This window comes from Emydura macquarii, unplaced genomic scaffold (genome assembly GCF_026122565.2).
Source record: "Emydura macquarii macquarii isolate MOO-44397 ecotype Brisbane River unplaced genomic scaffold, CSIRO-AGI_Emac_v2 contig_2768, whole genome shotgun sequence".
Taxonomy (NCBI): Eukaryota; Metazoa; Chordata; order Testudines; family Chelidae; genus Emydura; species Emydura macquarii.
The window spans coordinates 6,518,317-6,543,517 of record NW_027132905.1 but is presented as its reverse complement, the minus strand read 5'-3'; the positions used below and the strand labels follow the sequence as shown (position 1 = coordinate 6,543,517).

General features: G+C 45.6%; 1 protein-coding gene and 1 long non-coding RNA gene across 2 annotated transcripts; one reads left to right on the top strand and one right to left on the bottom strand.

Moving 5' to 3' along the window:
* Positions 1–758: 758 nt before the first annotated feature.
* Positions 759–19,993, top strand: PKD2L2 (polycystin 2 like 2, transient receptor potential cation channel). Its single transcript, XM_067566825.1, has 15 exons — positions 759–834; positions 2,033–2,134; positions 2,812–2,945; positions 4,716–4,972; positions 5,532–5,753; positions 6,411–6,639; positions 7,986–8,156; positions 9,456–9,637; positions 10,421–10,541; positions 11,736–11,837; positions 13,831–13,922; positions 15,753–15,822; positions 16,757–16,881; positions 18,222–18,343; positions 19,800–19,993. Exons 1-14 carry the CDS (start codon positions 759–761, stop codon positions 18,337–18,339), a joined length of 2,001 nt encoding a protein of 666 aa, XP_067422926.1. The 3' UTR covers positions 18,340–18,343; positions 19,800–19,993.
* Positions 12,728–23,534, bottom strand: LOC137165542 (uncharacterized). The gene is made up of 2 exons (XR_010923417.1): positions 22,932–23,534; positions 12,728–12,852 (listed from the first exon to the last, which is right to left on the bottom strand). It is a non-coding gene; the product is annotated as an uncharacterized lncRNA (long non-coding RNA).
* Positions 23,535–25,201: the final 1,667 nt, after the last annotated feature.

Below are 25,201 nucleotides of genomic sequence, written 5' to 3'. Positions count from 1 at the left end.
CACGACTGCTTCCAATCCAGTGTGACGCATGGAGAGCAAAGCTCATGACCCAGAACACCATTCAGGACAGAACTACTGCAAGCGGGGAGCAACTTCTTCCCATCCTGAACAGTAAGACAAAGGGGGCTCTGTGAGGGAAGACACCCCAGCCTGAGCAACCTGACACACCGGAGGGCTAGAGTCGCAGCCTGACCCCGTTCAGCGCTCTCTGCACTGCTGGGTTCCCCCACTGCTGCAGTCTTGGGGGGTCACTGGAACCGTAACAAGGTAGGGCCGGAAGGGTCGGCCAGCCCCCTGCGTTGAGGCAGGACCCAGCAAACTGAGCCCAGCACAGTCTTAAAAACCTCCAGCCGAGGGGCCGGGTAAGAAGGCCAGGTTGGGACAGGCCAAGGGTCCATGGAGCCCAGCATCCCGTCTCCTAAGAGCGGCCAACGGCAGGTTCCAGCACCTCCCTTGGAGACCTAATGCAGAGCAGCCCGACTTGGCCCGGGTCGGGTTTGTCTCCCTTTTAATGTTCAATGAATAAAGCCGATTTGTCCCGCCAGTGGGGCCTGGTGTGTTGCTAGGACGCCCCCGTTGCCAGGCAACCCAGCCTCTCCCTCCTGCCCTGCTGCCCGCCAGGGGGCCTGGCTGCACGTTGCGAGCCTCCGGGCCGGTTCGGAGCCGGGTAGCCGAGCCGCCCCCCCACCCCCCGCCGCCTTTCGGGACCGGGCCCAGGCGGGTGTGACTCAAAAGCGGGCGGAGCCGAGCCCCCCGCCATGGAGCGCCCGGCCGGGCCGGAGGCGGCGGAGCCCCGAGCCGAGAGGCGGCCCTCGGGGGCCCGGAGAGTGGGCGGTGCGTCAGGCAGGGCCCGGCCGGGCCGCCCCCGGAGCCCGGCTTCCAGAGCCAGCCCAGCCCGCCCCGAGCCTCCCTCCATGCACCCCCCACTAGCCCCGCCCCCGCCGGTACCCCAAACTAGCCCGGCCCGGGCCTCTGCGCCCAGCCCCCCACCCCCGCCGGTACCCCAAACTAGCTCAGCCCCCCCCTCCAGCCGCCCCCGAAACCAGCCCCCCCCCAGCCTCCCAGGCACTCTGAGCTAGCCCAGCCCAGTCCCGGCACCCCCATCCCCCCCAGTCCCGGCACCCCCATCCCCTCCCCCCCCCTACTAGTGCAGCCCAGCCCTGGCCCGTGCACCCCAAGCTAGCCCGCCCAGCTGCTCACCCTGCGGTGGCTACCGTGCCCCCTTCACAAGGGGTCTGTTCTCACACATCCATTGTCAGCCCAGCTTCACTCCACCCTCCCCTCCCCTCCCCTGCCCAGTCTAGAAGTGCAACCTACCCATCTCCTGCTCAGCTCATCCTGTGCCCTTCAGACGCAGCCCAGCCCCTGTGGTAACCCTCCCCGCTCCCATGCCCTTGGCCATTCCAGATCTTGCATGGTCCAGCCTAATGCCCCCCCCGGGCAAGCTTGTTATTGATTGTGTTTGTACAGTGATGATGTGGTCAGCACACTCCAACTAGGTGTCTCGCTAAGTTGAAATGGACAAGGACAACTTATAAACAAAGAAAAGAGGCTGGGATGTAGCCAAAGCAGTATCCACCCCCTTCCCATTCCTGCAAGCACTTCACCCACCATCCCACCCGTTGAACAATCGAAGAAGCTCTCACACCAACTTTCTGCCTTTGTATGAGCAAGAACCCAACGCGCTCCTGCAACATCATGGCACTATAATGTTCTTAAACAAGCTGTTAAGGACTCAGATCCTGAAAAAGCCCCAACCACTGCACCCTGCGCTGAAAGCAAGGGAAACTCCCCCAGCCTGCATACTCCTCTGATTTGAAAGCCATTTCTTTCAGGGCATAAAAGAATTTCAAAACAGATTTGGGAAACCTCTGGATTAAAAAGATTTCACTTTACAAATCCTAAAAGGCCTCTGGATTTTCCCTGCATAGTTGGAATCTGGTTTTGATTTTGTTATTTCTGAGAATATGTATGCCCCTCTTCTACTTTCCTACATTTCTTTTTCATTCTGCTTTTTATTTCACATGGTTAGGTGTTGTGAAATCTCGTCTCACACACAGTAGAGAGCTAGAAATGAAAACTACCCTTCAGGAACTGCTAATCTATATCATTTTCCTTACAGATCTGTGTATATGTAAGTCCTCCAATGAACTAAAGTTAATTGTAATGCATTATTTGCAAACATTTTTTTGGCTTACAGAGAGCTGCATCTCTTCAATGCATAACATTGGGCTAGGAAGGCTGAGAGTTAACACCGCAACTCAATCTCCTACGCCTTTGACTTTCAGCCAATGGTGTGGTTTCATTTGAAAGTGCCCTGACAAAACTTTTCTTCCAGAATAACAATTAAAGAAGGAAGATGGTACCCCACTGTAAAACTGAAGTAACACTTACCTGAAGTACCACCACAATTTGGACTATAACAGTAAAATGAATTGAGATGAAAGGCACTATGAAATTGGAAAATATTATACAGTTGTTTGGTGCTTAAACTTATTTCCTTTGATTTAAATACATTCTAAACAATGAGCTTAGGCACCTTGTAATGCATGCAGGGTCCTGGTATAATTACTCTGATAAGCCAGCGGGGCTACCTGCTTACCTTTGTCTGCTTAAGACATGTTAAATGAAAATATAACTGTGGATTTTCATTTGGTTTTAACGGATCAAAAATACCCCCATTTTTAGATTGTGTTTCCAGGCTACTACTTTTTCAGTTTGATGTAAGCAGCACTTTCGGGATACCACTGTGCTATTGGCCATTGTCTTCACGTTCAGACCTCATTTTACAATCGAGCCCTTTCTTTCCAGTGACGTTCGGCATGGTGAACCCAGACATGTATTACTTGAACAAAGTTATGTCAAATCTCTTTCTTGAAACCTTTGTGTCCGAGACAGATAGAACTTCTTTCAAGACTATAGGCAGCATGGTTGATTTCTGGAAGGTAAGGTTTTAATTTTAACTGTTTTGTTGGGAGCTGACTAGGAGGGCAAACTTTAGTGTTGTTTTGCAGCTTCAGAGGTGTTAGCAACAGTGGAACATTTTGTATACAAGGCTTATCCAAACCAGGAGAGGTGTCATGGTACAGAAACTGCCAAAAAACAAAGAAACTAAACCCTCTGAAGCAGCAAGTCTCAGAGCTTGAGTCAACTGACTTGGGCTCTCACCCTGGGGCTAAAAATAGCAGTGTAGATGCTCCCTCTTGGGCTAGTGCCCAGACTCTGAAACCTGGTGAGGAGGCAAGTCTGAGAGCCCAAGCTCCAGCCTGAGCAGGAACTTCTACACTATTTTTAGCCCCAGAGTATGAGTCAGTTGACCTGGGCTCAGACCTGCTGCTGCAGATTTTTCTGCAGTGTAGACATACGGTATGTGTATGTCTACACTGCAGTAAAACATGTGTAGGTGGCTCATGTCAGCTGGCTTGGACTGCAGGGCTATGAAATTGCAGTGTAGATGTTTGGGCAAAGGCTGGAGTGCAGACTCTCGGCCCAAACATCCACACTACAATTTTATAGCCCGTAGCCTGAGCCCTGGAAACCCGAGTCAACTAACACGAGCCAGCCACGGGTGTTTTATTGCAGCGTAAATATACCCTCCGAGTCCCAGCTTTGGTACAAGCTGGGTGCCAGATGCTCACACAGACTTTTACCACTAGATGGGGGACTCCGCTAAGTTTGCTGTAGTGTCCAGCCATCATTGAAAAAACACAAATATTTTAGTTCTAGGACTATTTTTTCCTAGTTAAGATTTTAAAAAGCAGTGGAATCTGATTATAAGGATCAATCTGGGGGACCCATGCCTCTCTTTTGGTCACTACAGTTAGATCCATACAATTCTGAGCTTCCCCAACGTGACAGATATTAATGCAAAGTCTCCATCTGGCAAAGACAGAGCAAATTGTTATATGCATTCTGGTGCCAAGCCACTTCAAATCACATTTTTACTGGCTCTAATTAGCACTCTGCCAAGCTGTAACATTCTTTATCAGCAGCCAAGAGCACTTAGAAAGGGAATAAATTCTTTTCTGCCTTCAAAAACATCGAAGTCTGATCCATTTGATCAAAAGTGCTATTGATCAGTATAAGCCAGGAGCAAAGCCATAGGTACATATCAGAAATGGTCTTTGGAAAGTCAGATTTGATCCCAAATAAATAACCAAATAACCAACTGCACCTCTATTCCCCCTCCATTTGTCCAACAAGGACATTCACTCTAGGCTCTCGCTCTTCAGCGGTCATCTCTGGGTGGAGACCTGCATCGCTCTCCCTCCTGACTGGAGTTTATTCCAGGCTGCACAGTTCCCTGCCTACGCTGTGAGATTCCCAGCAAGACAGTTAAGAGCCAACCAAGCCAGTGTCTGCAATTTGCTTTCTTTTCAAAGACTATGGACAATGATTGCCAGCAGTTATAGGTTACCACACAGCTCTTTCTAAGCAAGCACATTTATTCTTAAGGTGAAAACATTACAGAAAAAAACCAATAAAAGATCACATACACATGATAAAAGATCACCAGAGAGAAACATTAAATCGGAGAAAAAGATGCAAACACAACTTGTGTAATGTCATTATGCCAGCCAGACTTTCTGCCCTAACTTGTAGTTTCTAGTCTTTTGTCTGAGAGCCCTATAATGAAGATTGGTATCTTTTAGAAGATGACATTGAAAGTAGCCTTTCCAGCGTCTCTTAAATATCTAATCTCACTGTGTATGTAGTTTGCAGAAGGACCCCTGCTGGAAGGTCTGTACTGGGACACATGGTACAACAACAAGACATTGACCAGTCACAAAAACAGCAGTCATGTTTACTATGAGAACTTACTTTTAGGAGTGGCCCAGATACGTCAGCTAAAAGTCCGCAACAACACATGCTCTATCTATCCCTATTTCCGAGCTTTTCTGAAAGAGTGTTATCACAAATACCGCTATACAGCTGAAGATAGATCTGATTTTGGTCTAAAGAACGGGTCTGTGTAAGTACTGTAGAATTCCACTTTGAACTTTCTTACTCTTTACTTTGGATATAGGTTTATAAGACATGGGTTTTTAAAATCCCATGGCTTTCAATGGGAGTTGGACACTAAATTTCCTTAGCTGGTTTTCAAAATGCTATCCATAAAACCTGAAAAATGCTCAGTGCAGTCTCCATTGTCATTACTGCACAGATGATCTCAGTTATCTAAGCTTGTTATTTCTGACTTGGTACAATTAACACACATAGACAATAGGACAAATTCTTCACTGATTTACACTGGTGCAGCCCCCTTGATTTGGGTGTACACCAATGTAACAGACAAATTTGGCACCACAGATGCATAGTGTTAAAAAAAAAAAAAGAAGAGAAAGAAAGAGACTGGGGACTATGGACCAAATTCAGCAATGGCATAAGATGTGTGCAACTCCATTGACTTGACTGGAAAAGCACCAAATTATGGGAGGCCTGAATTTGGGCTGACTTCTTCTAGTCTGACACTAATGCCATGCAGAGAGAGGTAAAACAGGCACTTTGCTGTATTTCCTTGTCTCCAACAGATGGATGTATTCCTCCGCCTCCTCATTAGCCCCCTGGCACTGGGGAGCCATTGGCCTTTACAGTGGCGGAGGATTCATGTTCACCTTACCTAAATCGAAGAAGGAGAGCGTAGAGAAACTTGCATTTCTCAGACGTAACGGCTGGCTCACTAGAGGGACAAGAGTCGTATTTATTGACTTCTCAGTGTATAATGCTAACATAAACCTCTTCTGTGTTGTCAGGTCAGTGCTTACATTTACTCCATTTGAAATCCCATTTACTAAGGCATTATGCTTCTTTAAGGGTGAAATAAAAGGCTGTTTACCTCCAGCACACACTGGTCTGTGTTTCTCATCCAGCAGTTGGCAAGACAGCTAATTCTTAAAACAGGAGCAAATGCTTCAACCCAATCCTGCAGAGGGTTTTGCCTGACCGTATAGCTGATTATTCCTATTGGATAGGAGTTGACTGCATAACCTTTTGCACCATCAGAGCAACACTTGTGTATCAGTCCTGTCATCAGCTACTGAAAGAAAAACACAGGATCCTGAACTTAAGGCTTGGGAGAGCGTCTGATCTGCTCAGACAACATTTCATTAAGATCAGTGCAAGCAGATGGAATATTTTAACTGAAAGCAGCTATTTGGATTGTGTACCATATGCTCTTCTTGTTTTGTCTTCAGCCTATTCTATTATGCTCTTTCTGAATGACTGAGAATTATCTTTAGAGGAGGATTTAATGAAAGTGAGAGTTGTAAAGCTTACTATTTTTACACAAGCCTTTTTCCTTATTGGATCATTAGATCATATTTTAAATTTTAAGGACAATAGATTGAAAGTGATGCTGTCTGATAACTGGAACCAGCAACAAATACAATCCTGTCTAAATCACTTCACAGGTTGGTAGTGGAATTCCCAGCTACTGGTGGTGCTCTCCCTTCCTCGCAGTTTTACTCAGTAAAGCTTCTGAGATATGTCACTTACTATGATTATTTCCTTGCCTCTTGTGAAGTCATCTTTTGCCTCTTCATCTTTGCTTTCATTATCCAAGAAGTTATAAAAGTGAAAAAACTGAAAAGAGAATATTTTAAAAGTGCCTGGAACTGGCTAGACATGTTGCTGGTGTCGGTGAGTACAGCCCGGTCGTGGCGTCTACCTGCAGGTTTGTCGTCTCCATCAGAAGCTAGCAATTGGGAACAAGGGGCCATTTGTGACGTGAGATGCGACAGTAATGGCCGAGAGAGAAAACTGCCTGGATTCAGTCCTTGGTTACAGTGGGTTTATACATTTTAATACAGGGATGAGGCCAAGTTGTCCAGTGGGTCGGGCACTGGATGAGGGCTCAGGAGAGCTGGGTTCTGTACCTGGATGTGTCATGTGACTGCGGGCAAGTCACTTCCCCTCCCTGTGCTTCTCTTCCCTCCCACACTGTGTCTGTCTTGTCTATTTCAACTGCCAGGTCTTCAGGACAGGGAGCGTCTCCAAGAGTTTGCACAGCACCTAGCACAACAGGGTCTCTTGGTGCGACCATCGTGTAAATTATTAAAAATAAGTCTGGTAGTAGGTTTTTGGTTAATTTATGACCAGACTAAACTAGGTGTGGTCCCTGGGCTTCTGAAGCCAGATCCAGACGTCACCGGGAGTCTTTCCATTCAGTTCAGTGGACTTCGAATAAGGCCTCTGACAAACTGCCAATGCAGCTTTCAGGTGTGAAAATTTGGATGCCCTTAACATGCAACCAGAATGTTTGTTTGTTGTGGGGCAAAATCCCGAATCTGTGCTCAGCAGCCCAAATGTGGGTTTTTGCCACACGTAGGATAGGAAACATCACAAGTCTCCGCTGACAGAGTTTCCCTTAAATAGTGCTGTTGAAGAGGTGGTTACAGGGTGTCACACTGCCACCTGACTGGTAGGGAATTCAGCTCAGATCCCTCAGGATTCCCTGAGGAACCCTCAGATCCTCCACGCTGCTTTCTGGTCCAACTCCAGCCCTTGCAGAAGCCTGGCTCTGATAGGAATTGTTCTCCTATTGCTCCCCCAGCAGCTCCCCCCGATCCTCCTACCAAAAGATGGTCCCTAGCAGACAGTAGAATGGGCAGTAATTTAGTACTGTCCACCTACTCATCTCTCATGCTCAGGATCAGGCCTGTCGCACCCTCCACTCCTGCAGAGCCTGGTCCTGTTGGGACATCCAGGGAGAGGTTTTATCAAGGTCAAGAAGGGCAGGGGTTAGGAGATGACACAGAGGCGACACCTCCCCCTTCCCTGTACTGGCCAGATTTACATCAGGCTTCCCATGTGATGTTTGTAACACATTCATGTACTCAATTACTTTTTCACTCAGTGTTCCCGATTACTCTTGTCAAGCTGTAGAGAGTTTTAGGCTTATGATCATGCAACTGGACATGATTAGAGCACTGAAGATGAGAGGGAATATCCGGACTGTAGACTGACTAGCCTCTGCTTTTATTCAGCTGTCTATCTTTGCCATTGCCTTCAATATGTATCGTACTGTAGAAGTGTCCTTGCTGATGGAAAGCCTGCTGTCTAATGCATATGTATATCCAGACTTTTATTTCCTTGCATACTGGCAAACCCGTTACAACAACATGATTGCTATCAATGTCTTCTTTGCATGGATAAAGGTATCAGTTCTTGATTTTCCTATGTTGTACACCAGAATGATAGTATTACTAAGCTTATTATAAATCTTTGCTCTTACATCTTCAAGGCTGAATTACACAGGTAGAGCTAAAAGTGACAATTTTGTTTATAAGATCCCAGAAGAGGAACAGATTATCTGGCTGTTTAAGGAACCATCTCCAAAGGCCAGTCACATGCTCAGTTCTTGCACAACCTTAGTCCTTCTGAAGACAAGTTTCATATTTTGGGCACTATGGCTAAAAGCCCTGTCTCTTATACAAAATCATTGGCCTGCTAGACTGGGTGAGGAATAATTGTGCCCAAACAGAATTTTAAAACTCATTTATTCCTGCGACCTAGTTTTATCAAGGCTATGACCTGGTCTATGCTGATGGCACAGCTATGATAGCTTTTAAATACAGTTTCAGCTACTGAAAAAAAGACAGCTAATTTTTTTGTGCAGATAATGTCTACTACTGGCACAATGCTTTAAGAAAGATGTGCACAAACTGCAGAAAGTCCAGAACAAAGTGAGAAAAATGATAAAGGGTTTAGAAAACCTGACCTATGAGGAAAGGTTTAAAAAACTGGGCATGTTTAAGACTAAGAGGGGACCTGATAACATTCTTCAGATTAAGGGCTGTTATAAAGAGAATGGTGATCAATTGTTCTCCAGGTCCACTGAAGGTAGGAGAAGGGCTTAATCTGCAGCAGGGGAGATAAATAAATAAGCTAAAGCTAAACTAAAGCGGACTCTCTAATTCATGTGCCATGAAGGTAAATACGGGACATTTGTGGCTTTTGGTGCCATTCAGTCTGCTTAGCTGCTGATCATCACACAAGAAGGCAAATCTGCTTTTGCATTCAGGACTTGTCTTAGGCTCCCAAAAATTGGAAGAGAAACCTCCATACCAACCCCCACCACATGGATCTGCCCTATTCTGGAGACCTTAAATTATGGCTGGTAGCTTGGCTTGCAGCATCTGTCTTGCCAGTGGTCACCACGTGCCAGACTTGGTTACTAGCCCCAGGGTTCACTAGGGGTGCAGTCAGCCTTTCTGAGTTTTACTAAACAAATATATTTGGCCACCAGCCCACAGAGCAATCCTTTCCTCCCCAAAAACATCCAATCCAGCTTTCACTGGAGATTCATGCTATTAACATTGATTGGACACCAGACTTATTTAAAGACAGATTTAACCTGTAAGTTACTGTAAACAGCTAACATTCCAAGTATTGTATTAAGAATGTACAGTATGTTTTGGTCACCACCCGTAATAACTTGATCTGTTCTCTTCCAGATATTTAAGTACATAAGCTTTAACAAGACCATGACCCAGCTGTCCTCCACTTTATCCCGCTGTGCCAAAGACATCATCGGATTTGCCATCATGTTTTTCATCATATTCTTTGCATATGCACAGTTAGGCTACTTGGTCTTCGGGTCACAAGTTGATGAGTTTTCCACTTTTCAGAACTGCATGTATGCAGCTTTCAAACATTTGCAATGCACACCCCCATTTATTGAACATGCACACTGCCTCACCTCAGCAGAGCACCCTCCCCCACCCCATGCTACTACAATAATTGTACTCTCTTAGGTAATACGGGCGCAGCAAAGCTCAGAGGACTATAGCCCATCCACAGCCCCTTCCGGATTTCCTCTAGAAAGTTATTCTCAATTATCTTGTTCCTGCAGCAGCAGACCTGATCAGATTCCATTTGGCATCTGGAATTGGGTTTACTGCCTACAGCACCCAACATGCTTCTAAATCAACGTTAATACACGCTGAATCTTGACTGAAATCATCCCTCATTCCTGACAGCAAGAATAGTTTGTGCAGGGGTTTGTGGATAGGACTGTTGCCTGATCTGCAGTTCCAAATGTACCCAGAACACATTCCCTGATCTCTAGGCCATGCTCCATCACACCCTGTGGGTGTAAGTCAGAGAAAACCTGCCGAGTCATCATTCTGATATTACAGGCGGCAGAATCTTTTCCATGAGTTTCCACCCTACACTGCTAGTTCTGCTAGTATTGCATTGCATATGCACAGAGGTAGCAGCGTTTGGTCCGTGCCATTCAGTCTTTCTAGACATTTTTTCTTGGTGCTTATTCACATAATAGATTATTTCAACTTTAGGATGAAATAGCTTTCAGAATTTCCTTAATCAGTAATCCTGTACTTGCTACCTTATAAAATTACCCCTTTAAAACCTTTTAAAGAAGGTCACATGGTTACAATATTTGTTTTTTTCCTCCAAGTTTTACGCAGTTTCGCATAGTGCTGGGTGATTTTAACTTTGCGAGCATAGAGCAAGCTAACCGAATTCTCGGACCCATTTACTTCATCACATTTGTGTTCTTCGTGTTCTTTGTATTGCTGGTAAGTGGTCATTTAATAATAATAAATAATAATAATACATTTACACTAACACAAGTCAGACTCCACCTTCTCCTTTCACACAGTGAAGTTTGGGTACACCAGACTCGGCCATATCACTCTTATGGAGGGTTGTCATGTGACACAGTGACCACCAGGGCCTGCCATGTCTATGCAGGCCTCTCAGAGTCTGTCTTCACTTCAGAGTTAATCCAGGTTCTTACCCAGGTGTTGCCTTTAGCCTCTCTCCCTTCCACACCACACAAAAACCTCAGCTGAGTTCAGTGGTGATTTCAACCTCGGCTAACTAGCCCAACTGGTGGCATGGGGTAGAGCCCTGGTTCCATGCTTTCACTCAGGCTGGTAACCCACCCACTTTGCAGGGAGTGGACACAGATTAAATCATTTGAGTGCTGATGGTCCTTCAGTGCCTTGCCACAATTCCCCCCGTGTGCCCCGAAGGTCAGACAAGTTCTCCCACAATTCATGGGGAAAGAATCACAAAGTGGCTCAGTTTACTGCAGCGCAAAGAACCATAGGACTGGGAGTTCAGCACCAGTAAGGACCCAGTAACTCTGATGTAGTTTTGTAAGCTCAGCCAGGTGCTCAGTGAAGACAGACCTTTGCTGGGCTACAGCCCTCCTCCATCAAAAAACATCACAAAGCTGAATACAAGGATAGAGGCAGGAGGATGCAGTCTTTAGTTGCATCTTGGGTGTCACACTGGTATGATTCTCCTTTCATCATCTAGATGCACTTTTGATTGTGCCTGTTATTTACACCAATGTGAATGTCAGCAGAATTGGACCCTTTTTTTCTAACCAGTAAGCCTTAAGAAAAGGACACCAGTGCCCAAATGCTTATACCATTTTTAGTTTTATTGCTAATTAGAGCAGCGAGATTTACAAATTTTCTTAAAGTTAATCCCTTTTCTTGCAGGCCTCTGTGGTTAAATTTTCTGGTTTAGTTCATTAACTTTATGCACAGTGACCTCTTCTTAAATAATCACTAGCAAAGTTATTATTATTTTATTCTAACAGATGTTAATGATTTGGAGCTAGAACTCGCCATGTGCGTTCAGCACTCAGATACCACAGATATTGTTGCTAGATAAGAACCGGAACAGAACAGAATAGACTCAGAGAAACAAATAGAATTTACACAGAGAAAGTCTCAAAATGCTTCCTTTCTATGCAGAACATGTTCTTGGCTATTATTAATGACACATACTCAGAAGTGAAAGCTGACTTTGCAGTGATACCCAGTAAAGAATATGAGATCAGTGACCTCATTAGACAGGTAAGCACATGCCTCTGAAATGGTCTAGTTTTAAGGGTCACACTCAAAATAATTCCCCCCCTCCCCAAGAAAAAAAAAATTCCAAAGAATGGATTAAATGGCTGTTCTGAAGTCAGTTAGGCCATAACTATGTAGGACTACTCTAAATTTGTTTTTGCAGTTTTAATAAATATATGAAAGATGCTCCTCTTCTCCAGTGCAGTTATTCGCTGCCTAAAAGACTTTTAGGCCATTTTATTAGCATGGGAAAATCTACCCCTCTGAGGAAGCTCTCTCTGGTTCTTCATTGTTTGGGTTACATGTGAATACAGGATACAAGGAATCTTGCCCTTGCACTTCCTTAAAGGTACAAAGGAAAAATGTGTGTTTGTGCTCTTTGCTTTGTGGTGTATAAAGAAAGTTTATCTTTGTAGGTTTTTTCCTTCCCAATCTTAGAAATTCAGGTCTTGCGTAACCTGTTTTCCCTGTAAAGTCTCTACACACAAAAGTTGTACTGCCTTTACTGCACCAGCATAGTTAAAAAGTGGTACAGTTCCCCAGTGCGGATGTAGCTATATTAGTATAAAGGTGCTTATAGCTTCTTTCCATATGGGAAGGGGAATAGCTATACTGGTATGAGACACCTTTATACTGGTATATATACTTTATACTGGTGTATATACTGGGATTGCACTGGTATAACTATATTGGTTAAAAAAAAAAAATCACGCCCCTAACTGAGATATTTATGCCAATGAAATATACATGCTGAACAAGCGCTATGAACAGATGGAATGACAACATCAGAGACACCATGCAGGTGAAACCCTACTAATTGAGGGGAGGAGGGAGTGTAGTTTAGTCACACTGGCTAAAACTCTATGATTTGTTTTTATTAATATCTATTTAACTTAACAAATGCCTCGGAAAAAAAGTTATTTTTATTGAAGAGTCTTCACCCCACTCCTTCAGTCAAGGGCTGGGAAAGTTCACGGGGTACATCTCTGGGATCTCTAACAAGTGCCCTCCAGGAAAACTTGGGAAAACCAAACAAGCAGAAATTACAATTTTTAACCCCTCCTTCCCACAGCTTTCAGACCATCTTTATATGCCACAAAGGAGCAAAAAGGGGAATAAACCCCTTTCTGCTTACGCTTTTCAGGCCACCTTTAAGCCTGGAATTAAGACGTCCTCCTTCCCTCCCAAAAAGGAAGCATGTCAAGGGGAACACGCTGAACATTTAAACAGTTGTATAGGGATCATCCAGCATGGAGAACAGGTGACCCCAGAAATGGCATACAACCATCTCGAGATCATTCCTTTATTGGAAAAATCACTATCCATCATGACAGGGTTTGGGGTCTGGGATTGAGAATTTGGTCAATTAGAAGGATGTGCTTTAAGGTCTTGATTCTGCAGGGATCCACTTGTATGGAATTCACTGCCGGACCAAGGCTTCCGACTGTGCAGAGATTTAATTACAAGGCTCTTTTATCTCAGGTTTTGTTGGCTTGAATCACTAATTTCCATAGGGCCCAATCCTGAAAGAAGCTGGGTTCTCAGCTTTGCTTAGATGTCATGACGCATTATGGGCCAACAATTTAGACTAGCTTGTTCAGGCCTCACCAAGATGATTTTATAAGTTAACATGCTCTAGTTTTCCTTTTTTTCTTTCTAATTATGAATCATTTTAAGACTAACTTGAACACAGCAGAAGAAACAAGAGCCTAAGTGGAATCACTCATATATTGTCTTTGGGGATCCTATGAGGCACTGGAGAATAAAGGGTAAATTTTCTGAGCTGAATGCAAGGCACTGGGAATGTAGTTTTCATTAACACTAATAGGATTCATTTCTAATTACTGACCACTCATGTTGATGTGTCCCTTAAATTCAAGCATTACACGCTTTTTATGCCATTGGTTGTGGTAAAGCATTTCTCTCTGTAGAAGACTTGCTTAGACATTTAACTCACTTAACTTGGTGCATTTTCCCTTTTTTAAATTGTGCTCAGAGTTACAATAAGGCCCTTGTCAAACTCAGGCTGAAGAAATCGAAGATGGAGGATTTGTGTCCAGCAGGTGGAAGCTTGCAAAGCATGAAAATGTAGGAATCCAACCCCAGCATTTTTTCTTTAACTTTCAGTAAATTATTTGTAACCCGTCTAGTTAATTTTCAAATACACTCTAATATCTGGAGAATGGTGTGGGAGGTAGAGTGAGTGAACTCTGGGGTCCAGAGCCTCAAAGGTTGTTAGGTGCCTAATTCCCACTGATTTCATGTGTTCCTCTCCACTCGGAGCTTCCTGGGTACTACTCCCAATGATGTCAGCAGGAGGGTGGAAAGGAGCTTCAGACTGCAATTTGGTGAGCAAAGAAGTCAGATGGGAAAGGCTAAGGGGGATGGACAGAATCTTCTAGGCATGGACAAGATTGCTCCCTGGAGTATTTTTTTTATATGGTTTCAGTCCCTTCCCCTTAATCAGCCTTAATAGTCTTATTTAAAACAATAAAAATAATGCCTAGTTCTGATATAGTGCTTTTCATTCAGATCAGTCAAAGAATGTCACAAAAATGGTATTTTACCAGTGCAGAAATATAGATTAAACATTAATTAACTCATTTAATGAGAATATTAAAAGCTTTGGTTAAATTGCAGTGGTTGCCATTTAAGTAGTAAATGTTTTCATCTATGGAGAACAGGAAAATATTGTGACTTATTTGCAGACTCAGTGCTGTTGGGAGAAGAATGTTCCCTTTTTAATAGCAGCCTCTGCATATATACTTGCATTACTGCAGCGACAGTTGCTAACCCAACGTGACACACCTCCCTTAAGAAGCTTAGAGTCACGCCTTTCAGAAGAGCCCACTGACAAGACATGCAGGGGCAGTTTTAGAACTATTTCTTTGCACACCCAAAGGGTAATGCATGTTCAGACAGCTGCATTCATGTTGTGTTTGTGATGCTATGCGAGCCCTTGGTATGAATGGTCCTTTGGGCACTACAAAATAGCCTATTGGTTTTCATCCTGAAGGATCTTAATCCTCTAACATTGTATACAGCATTCTCACTGTCAGGTGTGAAGGCAGTCACTGCCAGAGGAGACTGGGTGGGGGAGTGTTTCCTAACAATAAAAAGGCGAGAGGAGTATCTACTCTCTCTCTCCTGAATGAAGGCTCATTTCTGCCCCAAGAAGGGACAACTGTTAAATATTGTCCTTTTCTTGGGAGTGTCTCATTAAAAGGCCTCCTTAGCACTCTAGATGGATTGGAGCCATATTATTTATATGGAACTATAGCGAACCAAGTATTAAACACTCCCCATCCACCCATGCTCTGATCCCCAGTCTCTAAGGACAAGGCTGTGGCGTGGACATAGCTCCACGATTACCTAGTCTCAGCCTCTGCTCACTTCATGGACCCATGATGAGCTGCTGGTCACAGGGAGTTAGCTGCCCTCCCCCTTTTCACCTGCTAACTTGGACTAAGGGAGCTACATGCACGTTAAATTCTCTCTGGATATTATTCTTCCACACAGTCAGTTGTTAGTCAGGCTGTTCTGTGACTGTGGGGTCCAGGAGATCACAAATGGGAGAGAAGGCATCCACAAGACGCTCGCTCTCTGGCAAATTGCAAACCACATTATGGGAAAATGTTGACAGCCCATGAGCGAGGTGGTTTTAACTCCTGGAGCAGTAAAATCCTCCTTTTGTTACTATGACTGCCAAATTTCCTCCACTCATTGGCCCTTTAGCTGTTACAAGGACTTACAAAGGTCCATCAGTGTGTCTTGTCTGTTAGTCTCAGACGAGAAATAGTCAGAACCATCAATCCATCTTGCATATCCCTCTGTTTTCCAACTAGAGAGATTCCCACCCCACACTGAATCTCGAAGACCTATTCTAACATGATTTTCCTTCTTTTGTCTGATCGATAGCAAGGGATATTCTGCCTCCAAACCAGACGATGCTTTGAAGCTTTCCAAAAGATCGAGTGTGGATGAGAAGGTAGACTTTGTTCCTCTTTTTTTCTTACCAAAAGGCATTGCTGTTATTTTAGATTTACGCGCGATGGTTATAAAGTGGATAACACAAGGAGAATTTTATATTGGTGTAACGCTAACGTTACACACCATGGAAGTAGCATTCAAACTGGAATTAGGTGAAATGAATTTGCGAGTTGTTTTTTCTAGTCCTCAATGTTCAGGGGAGGTCTGACACCAGAAGAGCAGAGCCGCTGCCAGCTTGAAGTAAGTGCCTTTGTGGAGACTGTAGGCTGGGGGAAACAGGCTCTCAGCTTGTGAGCGGATCATTTAACCAAACATTGAAGCAATCCAAGAAATAGACTGCAGAATGCTGGATAAGGGGCCTGACTGGGTCAGAGACCCCAGCTGCTTCCAAGCAACAGAGAGAGCAAGTGCTTCCACAGCTTTTATTTTTCTCTACAGAAGGAAGCGAAGAGTTCCCGGGGGGCTTGTGAACGCCAAACTGAGGCAACAGACGGTCACTGCTCCTTTGGAAGCCTGTTGCCTTCCCCTTGAACTATTTAAGAGTCCGTTAAAAAATGCAGCTTCTATAGCTGAATAGTGAAAACTGCCTTGCCCCCTGGGAATTCTTTTATTTTCCTCTATCCATTCTGTAACATTCCTGCTCCAGGTAAAGCCATTTTTGGGCCTCTCCTAACTGAATGAAGATTTATATTTATATCCTCCCCTCCCCTCCCCTCATTTTTGGAAGGATCTGAAGCAGGATGGCCTTTAAAATTGAGAGAAGAGACCTCCTAAAAGCCAGAGTGCACTTCCCAGTCTCCTTGCTTACACAGGCTTCCCAAAGTACATTGTGTGAGCGTGTGTGTTACTTCCAATGTGTGTGCGAAGGACAGTTATCTCTTTATCTGGCAGGGCTTTCTTCTGGAAAACACCCCCTTTCCTCTGTTGAGCAGGGTTATCTAAAGTCACCGCAGCTACAGAAGTGGAAGGAGGACCTTCACCAGAAGTATCACTCTGTGGAGGGCAAGGAATTGGCCACAGCTCCTCAGGATCAAGTCTCTCCTCAGGAATTTCAGCAGTATGTTGTGTCATAGCTAGAGAGAATAGCTACTGTGTCTGTTCTAAGTGGGAAGAGAAGCTAGCTGTGCTGGCCCCCCGTAGAGGAGACTAGTAGGCTGTGGGGGAAAAGTCAGCCTTGCTCATTTCCCATCTCACTACACTTTTCTTTTTAATATTTATTCAGTGAGCGGGGAGGGGGGCTGGGAACTCAGCTGGGATGCAACAGCATAGTCTCAGTGGTCACCTGCTGCACTTTTTAACTGGGGTTCATACAATTAACTGAGGGACAAGCAACCAGATCTGCACTGGTTAGAAAGAGATTATGCAAATGCACATAGGCTTTCTGAGAGAGGGTGGAAGGGGCAAGTTGGAAGATGATAAACTTCTAAATCCTGCAAGGATCAATTGACATGTATTGTAACCAACACGACCAAGATGGGGATAGAACCCGCCACCTTCATTTACAAAAGCAGAGGTTGCTTATCACTGAAGCCCCAGGAGACCCAACATAAGCAATAGGATTTGGTTGTGCCAGCAGATAGACACCCATGTCTGTGTAGAGGTCTGTCTATATGGGGAAGTTAATCTAGTATGAGGTAAGGGGTGAATTTAAAGCTCAGTAACTATTCCAGAACAGCTCCCTGGATGGGAGTGATTCCAGAATAGTTTAATCTGCAGTAGCTATTCCAGTCAGTTTCTTCAAGTCTCTTCCACCAACAGAAGTTGGTCCAATAAAAGGTATTACCTCACCCACTTGGGCTCAGCAAACCCCGCCAGTGGGCATGCAGTTATGCTGGTGCATTTAAAGGTGCTTATATTGGGTATAGCTTATTCAGGCTCAGGAATCGAATCAGCTACACCCAGCATAAAGCACCTTTATACGGCTATAACTGTAGCCACAGGTCGGGTTGTACCAGTAAATCAGTTAAAAAAAAAAAAAAACCTCACATGCACCCCTAGCCAAACGCATGATACTGGTAACAAATCAGTGTGTACAGCAGGCTGTAGCTAATACGCCGCAGCATGAAAATCGTGCTGCAATATGGAAAATGGTGAGATGGTGAAAGAATTCACCTCACCACATTCACGCTCCAAAGCCCACTGGCGTTCACGGGAAGAATCCCACGGATGTCAGCGGGTGTGGGTCTGGCTCACCATTCCTCCTCTCCCACGCTTTACGTTTAGTTGTGGAGATACAAGAGGCCCCGTCTGGCCTTGAACACTAGGACATTGGGGTGCTGGCCCACTCCTGGGATTATTACAACACAAATACTGAGGATGACTCTTACAACAGGGCTCTAAAGATTGGGCAGTGCCTCGTGCATACAATTTATCAGTGCATTGTCTGTGACGTTCTAGGCTTTTCAGATACGCGACGGAATTGGAGAAGCGATTAAACGAGGTTAACACGAAGCTGAGCAGAGTTATGAAAAGCATGCCTGAGCTGAAAGGGTCTCCGGACAAGAAGCAGAGATAGCGAGGTATCAGGGCTGGGCCTATTTCCTTGCGGACTGAATTTCTGGGGCGTCCAAAGGAGATTCTTCTTCCCTAATCTCTTGTGTTTCTGGACGGGAGAAACAGGGACCATTTCTCTTAACATTTTTCTTAAATTGAAACAGAGAAATGTCAGTGTTTAAAAAAAAAACAAAAACCCAGTGATTATGAACCCATGTTTTCACCAAGACTGTGAGTAAAATTCACCCTCCCCTGCCCCCACTCCCACACACACACACACACACACACACACACACACACACACACACACACCCCCAAAAGCCAGAGTAGGTCAGGCTCTGCAGGAATCCACAGGGGTCTAAAGGGAATCGTTTATCCCCAAGCTGCAGGTAGCGCATGGGACTGTGGTGGAACCAGCAATGGCTGTTGTTCTAGCCAACAGGCTAGATCATGGTGGCTGCCTTTTCGTATCCCCTAAAAGACATTTTGAGCCAAAGGATCCATGTAGTTGCAGATCCTACACTCCCACTCTGGTCTGCATCCTACTATCTCCCCCCTTATATGAGGGCTGTCTGGAGACAGCCTCCATGGGGCTCAGTGGCTGCAGAGTCTTCCCCAGTAGAGGTCCACCACTAACAGAGCACTGGTCTGGGACTCAGGGCACCTAGATTCTATTCCAGGCTCTTCCAGGAGCCTGCTGGGTGAACTCAGGCAAGCTGCTGCAGTTCTGTGCCTCAGTTCCCCTATCTGTGAAATAGGGATAACGATACTGACCTCCTTAGTAAAGCACTTTGACATTTACCGCTGATAAGAACTAGGGGGAAAAAAGCAGTACAGACTTTGCTGTGTTACTTATGGCAGATCCTGCCTACTGATAAGGATGGAAACACCTGTTTCTTAATGGGCCTTCTGTTGGCTCCCACCCCTCACAGATCAGATTTGTCTCACCTTATACAGCAAAGCCTGATTCACCTTTAAAACAAGAGAACAAGAATTCTTGTTTCCCAATCCTTATTAAATTGAGACAGTAGGGGGAGCTTTTCTCATCACTTACCAAATCAAAGCAGCCAGCATTGATTTGAAACAGAGCAGCCGGTCTTGGAATGTGGATTAGGGATTGTTTTGGTGTGGGTTCCTCCCCCTATGTATATGATGTTCATATGAAGTGCTGGCTTGACAGTCCTGGAGACCAGAGGTCTCTGTCCATCCATTAAACACACACAGCACAGGCAGAAGTTGCACAATCTTCCCCATGTCACTTTATCCCAAACCTAATCTGGAGGGAGAAGATGCTTCCCTCCTCAGGTTCATTCAGATCTTTGCCATCAGTGGTGCCCATCATGGGTTGGACACCTGTCCAATAGGAAATAGTTTGACACCACCAATACATTGCACCTGCCAGTGGAGGAATCTTTTTAAAAGAATCCAGAAGTGGCTCACTTAAAACTAATTGTTAATTGTGATGTTTTCTCCTGGTTACAGCTGGCAGAGAGACAAATTACACAAAACAAATCGTACACTCCAGAGCTTTCTAAGCATGCTGGCAAGTGGCTCTTTTTCACAGCTAGCTCTTAAAGAACACAGACTCTATGGAAGATGGAAGGCTATTCAACTACAATGCCAAGCTCTCAAATGCTATGGAACAATAAAAATCAGCTGATTTTTTTTATCTGCAAGCCTGCTAAATTACTGGTTTATTCGGCATACAGGATTCTGGCTGGCAGTGCAGCTTTCTATTGTTACCGAGTATCTAAGTTTAGTGTGTTCTGGCTGTCACCACTTATAATTCAGAGAAAGGCTATGAAGGGTTGAAAGGAGTCAGCTCCAATTACACTCGATAATCAATGCAAGTTGCACATTACAGATTGTTCAGCGATCATGTCCTCTCTGTCCCGGCCCCAAGAGAGTTTATAGACAATTTCCATTATTGTCTGTCTGTACGGCAGCTAGGACAATGGGCCCTGAGTCTTGCCTGGGGCTCCTAGGGCTTCTCTCACACAGATGAAACGTCAGTATTACAGTCCCTGTCAGTTAAACATGCTCAGTGGTTTAGCGAAGGGAGAAAGCTAGAGGCAAAGCACATTAGAAAAAAAATCTCAATTTTATCTACTGTGGAAACCTTCTTTTCAACACGAATGGTGCTTCTGACTGAAACTTTTAAATGCCAGACTGAGCAATCACCATAGCGGGTAAGATAGGGACTAAAGGGAATGGACCATCCATCCTTGTTCAGATTAACTTGAGTTTTTAAATAGGCAGTTTCAGTTCCCTGCTCCAAGACGCACATTTCAGATGGGAGCCTGGGGCAGAAACCAACACGGGAGCTGAAGTGACTGCTGGTTCACGTTTCTGCTTTGTTGCCATGGTGGTTATTGTCTGTCTGATTAGCTGGGTGGCTGCCAGGGAAAGAGCTGAACTCCGACCACCCTCCTATAGAAAGCCAATTCTGAAGCAATTGACAATAAGGCTGTGAGGGCATTCAGCTCCTTCCACACTCGACAAAACCCAGAGGCACTGGGGCAGAGACAGGACAGCATTTTTGTATTTTAATTTCCCAAAGGTCAGCGCACATGCCAAGATTTGTTCTAGTAAAGACAAGAGAGGAGAGATGTTCTTGATCTTTGAGATCCCCATGTCAGCATACAATTATCTATGTGGCAGTGTTGCCTAGTGGATACAGCATTGGACTGGGACTCAGAAGACATACGTTCTGCTCCTGACTCTGCCACTGGCCTGCTGGGTGACCTTGAGTAAGTCTCCACCTCCTTGGGTCTGTTTCCTCAGATGTAAAATGATACTGACTTCCCTTGTGAGCACTTTGAGATCTGAGGAAAGTGCTAGATAAAAGTGGGGTATCATCAAGAATGGCCATATGGGGTCAGACCAATGGTCCATCTAGCCCAGGATCCTGTCTTCCAACAGTGGCCAATGCCAGGTGCTTCAGAGGGAATGAACAGAACAGAACAGGCCATCATCGAGTGATTCATCCCATCGACCACTCACAGCTTCTGGCAAACGGAGGCTAGGGACACTCAGAGCATGTTGTTGCATCCCTGCCCATCCTGGCTAATCACCACTGATGGACCCATCCTTCATGAACTTTTCTAATTCTTTTTTGAACCTGTCATATTTTGGCCTTCACAACATCCCCTGGCAAGGAGTTCCACAGATTAACTGTGCGTTGTATGAAGTAGTAAAACCACCAGGAAGCATTGGGAGAGTGAACAAAAACACCTGATGAGCATGACCGGGTTTTACTCAGACTGGCCAGGCAGGGTGAGATTTTCACTCACTCCATACAGCTGAGCGGACTGGAGGGCTGCTGAAACCTTCACTTGTTTGACAGGCAGCTGTGACGCTGACAGGGATGGAAGGGGATGCATGTGCTCAGAGAGAAACCATTCCTTATTCTCATCAGTATTTGTGTACACCGGGGGGGGGGCACTAGGAAGATCTGTAAGGTCAGCAGAACTCTGAAGAAATAGTGGTAAATCTGCGATACCTATAAAACTGTGCTGCAGCACGGTAAAAACACTGCTTGGAGCAGCACATGGCATTTGTTTTGATACACTTCCAGAATCAGCATCCCCTAATTCTGCTAGAACTCTCTATAAAGGGTGTAACGATCTTCAAACAACTTACTGAGCGGATTCTTAGTGATTGGGAATTGCTATTCCTCCTGGCAGAATCACAACCCCTTTGCGAACAGCGACCCTCCCCCCCACACACGCAGCACAGCACGAGAACTTACTGCCTGTCTGGCAGTCCTACAGTTCTCTAATTTTGCAAGCGAGGGACGCACGTACACCCACGGAGATGGCACCATAAGCAAGATTTTTCTTTTCAGAAGCGAGCAAGGCTAAGAACCACCACCAGCAATTCCCTGCGCTAACATGGAGAGGAAGCCAGCCGCTGTTTGCCTGAGCTAAGTCACTGCAGCATGGCAGCTCAAAGCCATCAGTAGGAAGGACTCCGTCCTGGTCATTGGGAAGCATTATTAGGTATGGTGCCTCTGCCCTAGTAAGATCTTCAGGGGTGTGTGCGCCTAGGAGCTGAAACCTGCCCTGGGAGAGTAGGAGCTAAGTACCTGAAGATGCCAACAGCTGAATGCATCTTTTGAACCTTTGGTTTAGTTCTCACCCTCCTCCTCAGAGAGCAAACACACTGGAAACAGCCCGGCCTCCTCTCCCCAGGTTTGTCTTTATTACTAACAAACACTGCCAAAACCTGAGGCCAGCCATCACCCCAAGCCAGGCTGTTCCTAGGGTGAGAGCATAATAGCCTGCAGGTTTGTTATTTCACTGGCAAGGGACAGGTGGAGATCAGCTCACAGCAGTAACACCACCACCAGCCCCCTTTAAGAGGAAACATAAAAGCCAAAGCCCTCTGTTACCACCAGCCGCTGGGTTTCCCTCTTAACTAACTGGGACAGGGCCTGCATGTTCTTTGCATCTTGTCCAGGGCACTGCAGGGCCTGCACCATCTATTTCACCAGCTAGTTACTGCTGTAGAACTGCCTCAGCTGTGTCTGACAAAGGCCACAGGAGAAGCAGCCATGCATTTATTAATACCATATTAGAGCGTTTGGAAAGCATCTGTGATAGGGTCACTTACTTCATCCTAGTGTCAGCGTGGAGCCGTGCCTCAGTTTCCCCTTGCTTCAGGTATTCTAGTGAGTTGGTGATTTGGCCCTCAGGCTGAGCTGAGGCTTCCTCTTCTTCTGGGGCAAACAGAGGTAAGAGAACAAGTCCTCCCCACCAGTCCTGCACGCTCTCTGGGCTAAGTCCTTCCCCTTTGCTACAAGGGTTCCCCACCTCCAGGTAGCATCATCGGCAGGGGCCAGCCCAGAGATCCTAAATCACTGAGCAGCTGTCAGTTCCCAAAATGCACTGCTTTGCGGATTGCCAGGCTGCTTCCTACAACAGCTCTCGCCATATAGAGCTTCCTTCCCATGGACCTCGGTGCACGGATCTCACCAGGCCTTTAGCCACAGCTGCTTTCACGGGGCTCTCCCTTGGGCCCCCTGCTGACAGACTTCCAGGTGCTTCTTCCATTGTGATTCTCCAACTGGTCTGAGCACCAGCCAGATCTTTTTATAGCCTGGCCCCCTTCTCCCAGCAGGCCCTGCTGCTAGTCTGCAGTCACATGACCCTCCGGGGATTACAGGGCTTTAAAGGGCTAGAACTTGCAACAAGCTCTTGTATTGGCCCAGGTCTGCCTTCCTATGACAGTCTCCTTGCATTCCCCCCTCCCCCCCCACAAAAAGTGAGGTGGTAGATTTATAGCTGGGGGTTTTCCTAGCCCTGGACAGTTGTCACTATCCTCAGTTGTCTTATGTCCATTTTCCCCCCTTCTTGACTTGTTGTGCTTGGTTAGACCGTTGTTACTCCCAATCACAGGTGGTCTCGCCTCACGCCGGCCCCTGAACCTGTCTAGCATCATGGACAGTGAATTCTGCAAAGCTCTTCTTTAGGCATCAACCCTGCGTTACTGCCGTGTATGTGCAAAACACTGCCACAGCCACCAGCTGCTCAACAGTGAGGCAAACCCTTAAAAACCCTTTTTTTTTTTTTAAAGCTCATGATTTTTAAGCCAATCACATTCCATCCCCCACCTTTTAGAGGAAGAGGCACAGCTTGTGTGTGATCAGCTGAGGGTCAACATTCAATCTGCATGCAGAAAATGCAGCCTCCTGTTCACTCGCTCTCCACAAGCAGGCAGGATGGGCAGCTGCTCCCCTCATTCTTGCTGCGTGCTTTTTCACTCTTAACCCACACGGGGCCTGTTTTTCTCCTTTTCCTTCCCACTCTCCCTCTCCACCACACATTCCTCTGTACACCCCCTCAGTCTGTCCCCCATCACATTCACTCAAGCCTCAGCATCCCTCCCACCTGGTTCCCCTCCTGATCCCTATCGTGTCCCCCCTCCCTCCTGCCCCACACCCCCATTCCTGGCCCCTGCCTGGCCCTCACATGGCAATTAAGGGGCCATCACTTTCCTTAAAGGTCTCCTGAATTCAGTCCCATTAGAAACAATATGGGCAAAGTATTTCATTTCGGACAGGGCTCGGACTTCAGTCGCATTAACAGTAAGGGGAGATCTCAGCCATTTTTGAGGTTAGCCCCTCAGGGTACATCTATATCGAAGCAGGAGACCTGCAGAACAGCCACAGCTGGCCCAGCTGACTCAGGTTCTTGGGGCTGGGACTGCAGGTCTAAAAACTGCCCTGTACACATATGGGCTCAGGCCAGAGCCTGAGCTCTGAATCCAGGGAGAGGGCTGGATCTCAGAGCCCAGACTCCAGCCCAAGCCTTTACCTGGCTATTTTTAACCCTGCAAGCCTAAGTCAATTGACCCAGGCTTTGAATGTTGGTGCCCTGAGTTTTTTTTATTACAGCGTAACCATACCCTCGGTTACATTGTTGCCTTTGAGGGGGATGCATAGCTCTGAACGGAGGCAGAATATGGCCCATCATCGGGGCTGTAACTAACAGCTGCCCTTCAGATCTACTCCATCTTTCCAGCTGTCATTTTCAGAATGTCATGAGTATCCAGGGTCCATTTCAGATAAATGAAAACAACGTAAAACTGTTTTGTTTAATATATTGCATTGTCCAGATCTCTCACTAACAGGGTTTTGTTTTGTACTTTAAAGGAAATCTGCTACAGATCGTTGTGTGTACCATTAAAGCTTTGGATTTTCTTAATGTAAAATTAAAGTTTTATTTCAGTTTTGACAGAACACTTCAGAGGGTGTCCGCATTAATCTGCATGTATTTTAGGATGTTCATTCAGTATGTTACTAAAACATTTTGAAAGCAAAATTAAAACAAAATCTTCTGGAAGTCAAGACTACCTCAAGTATTAATTTGGCAGCATGGTGC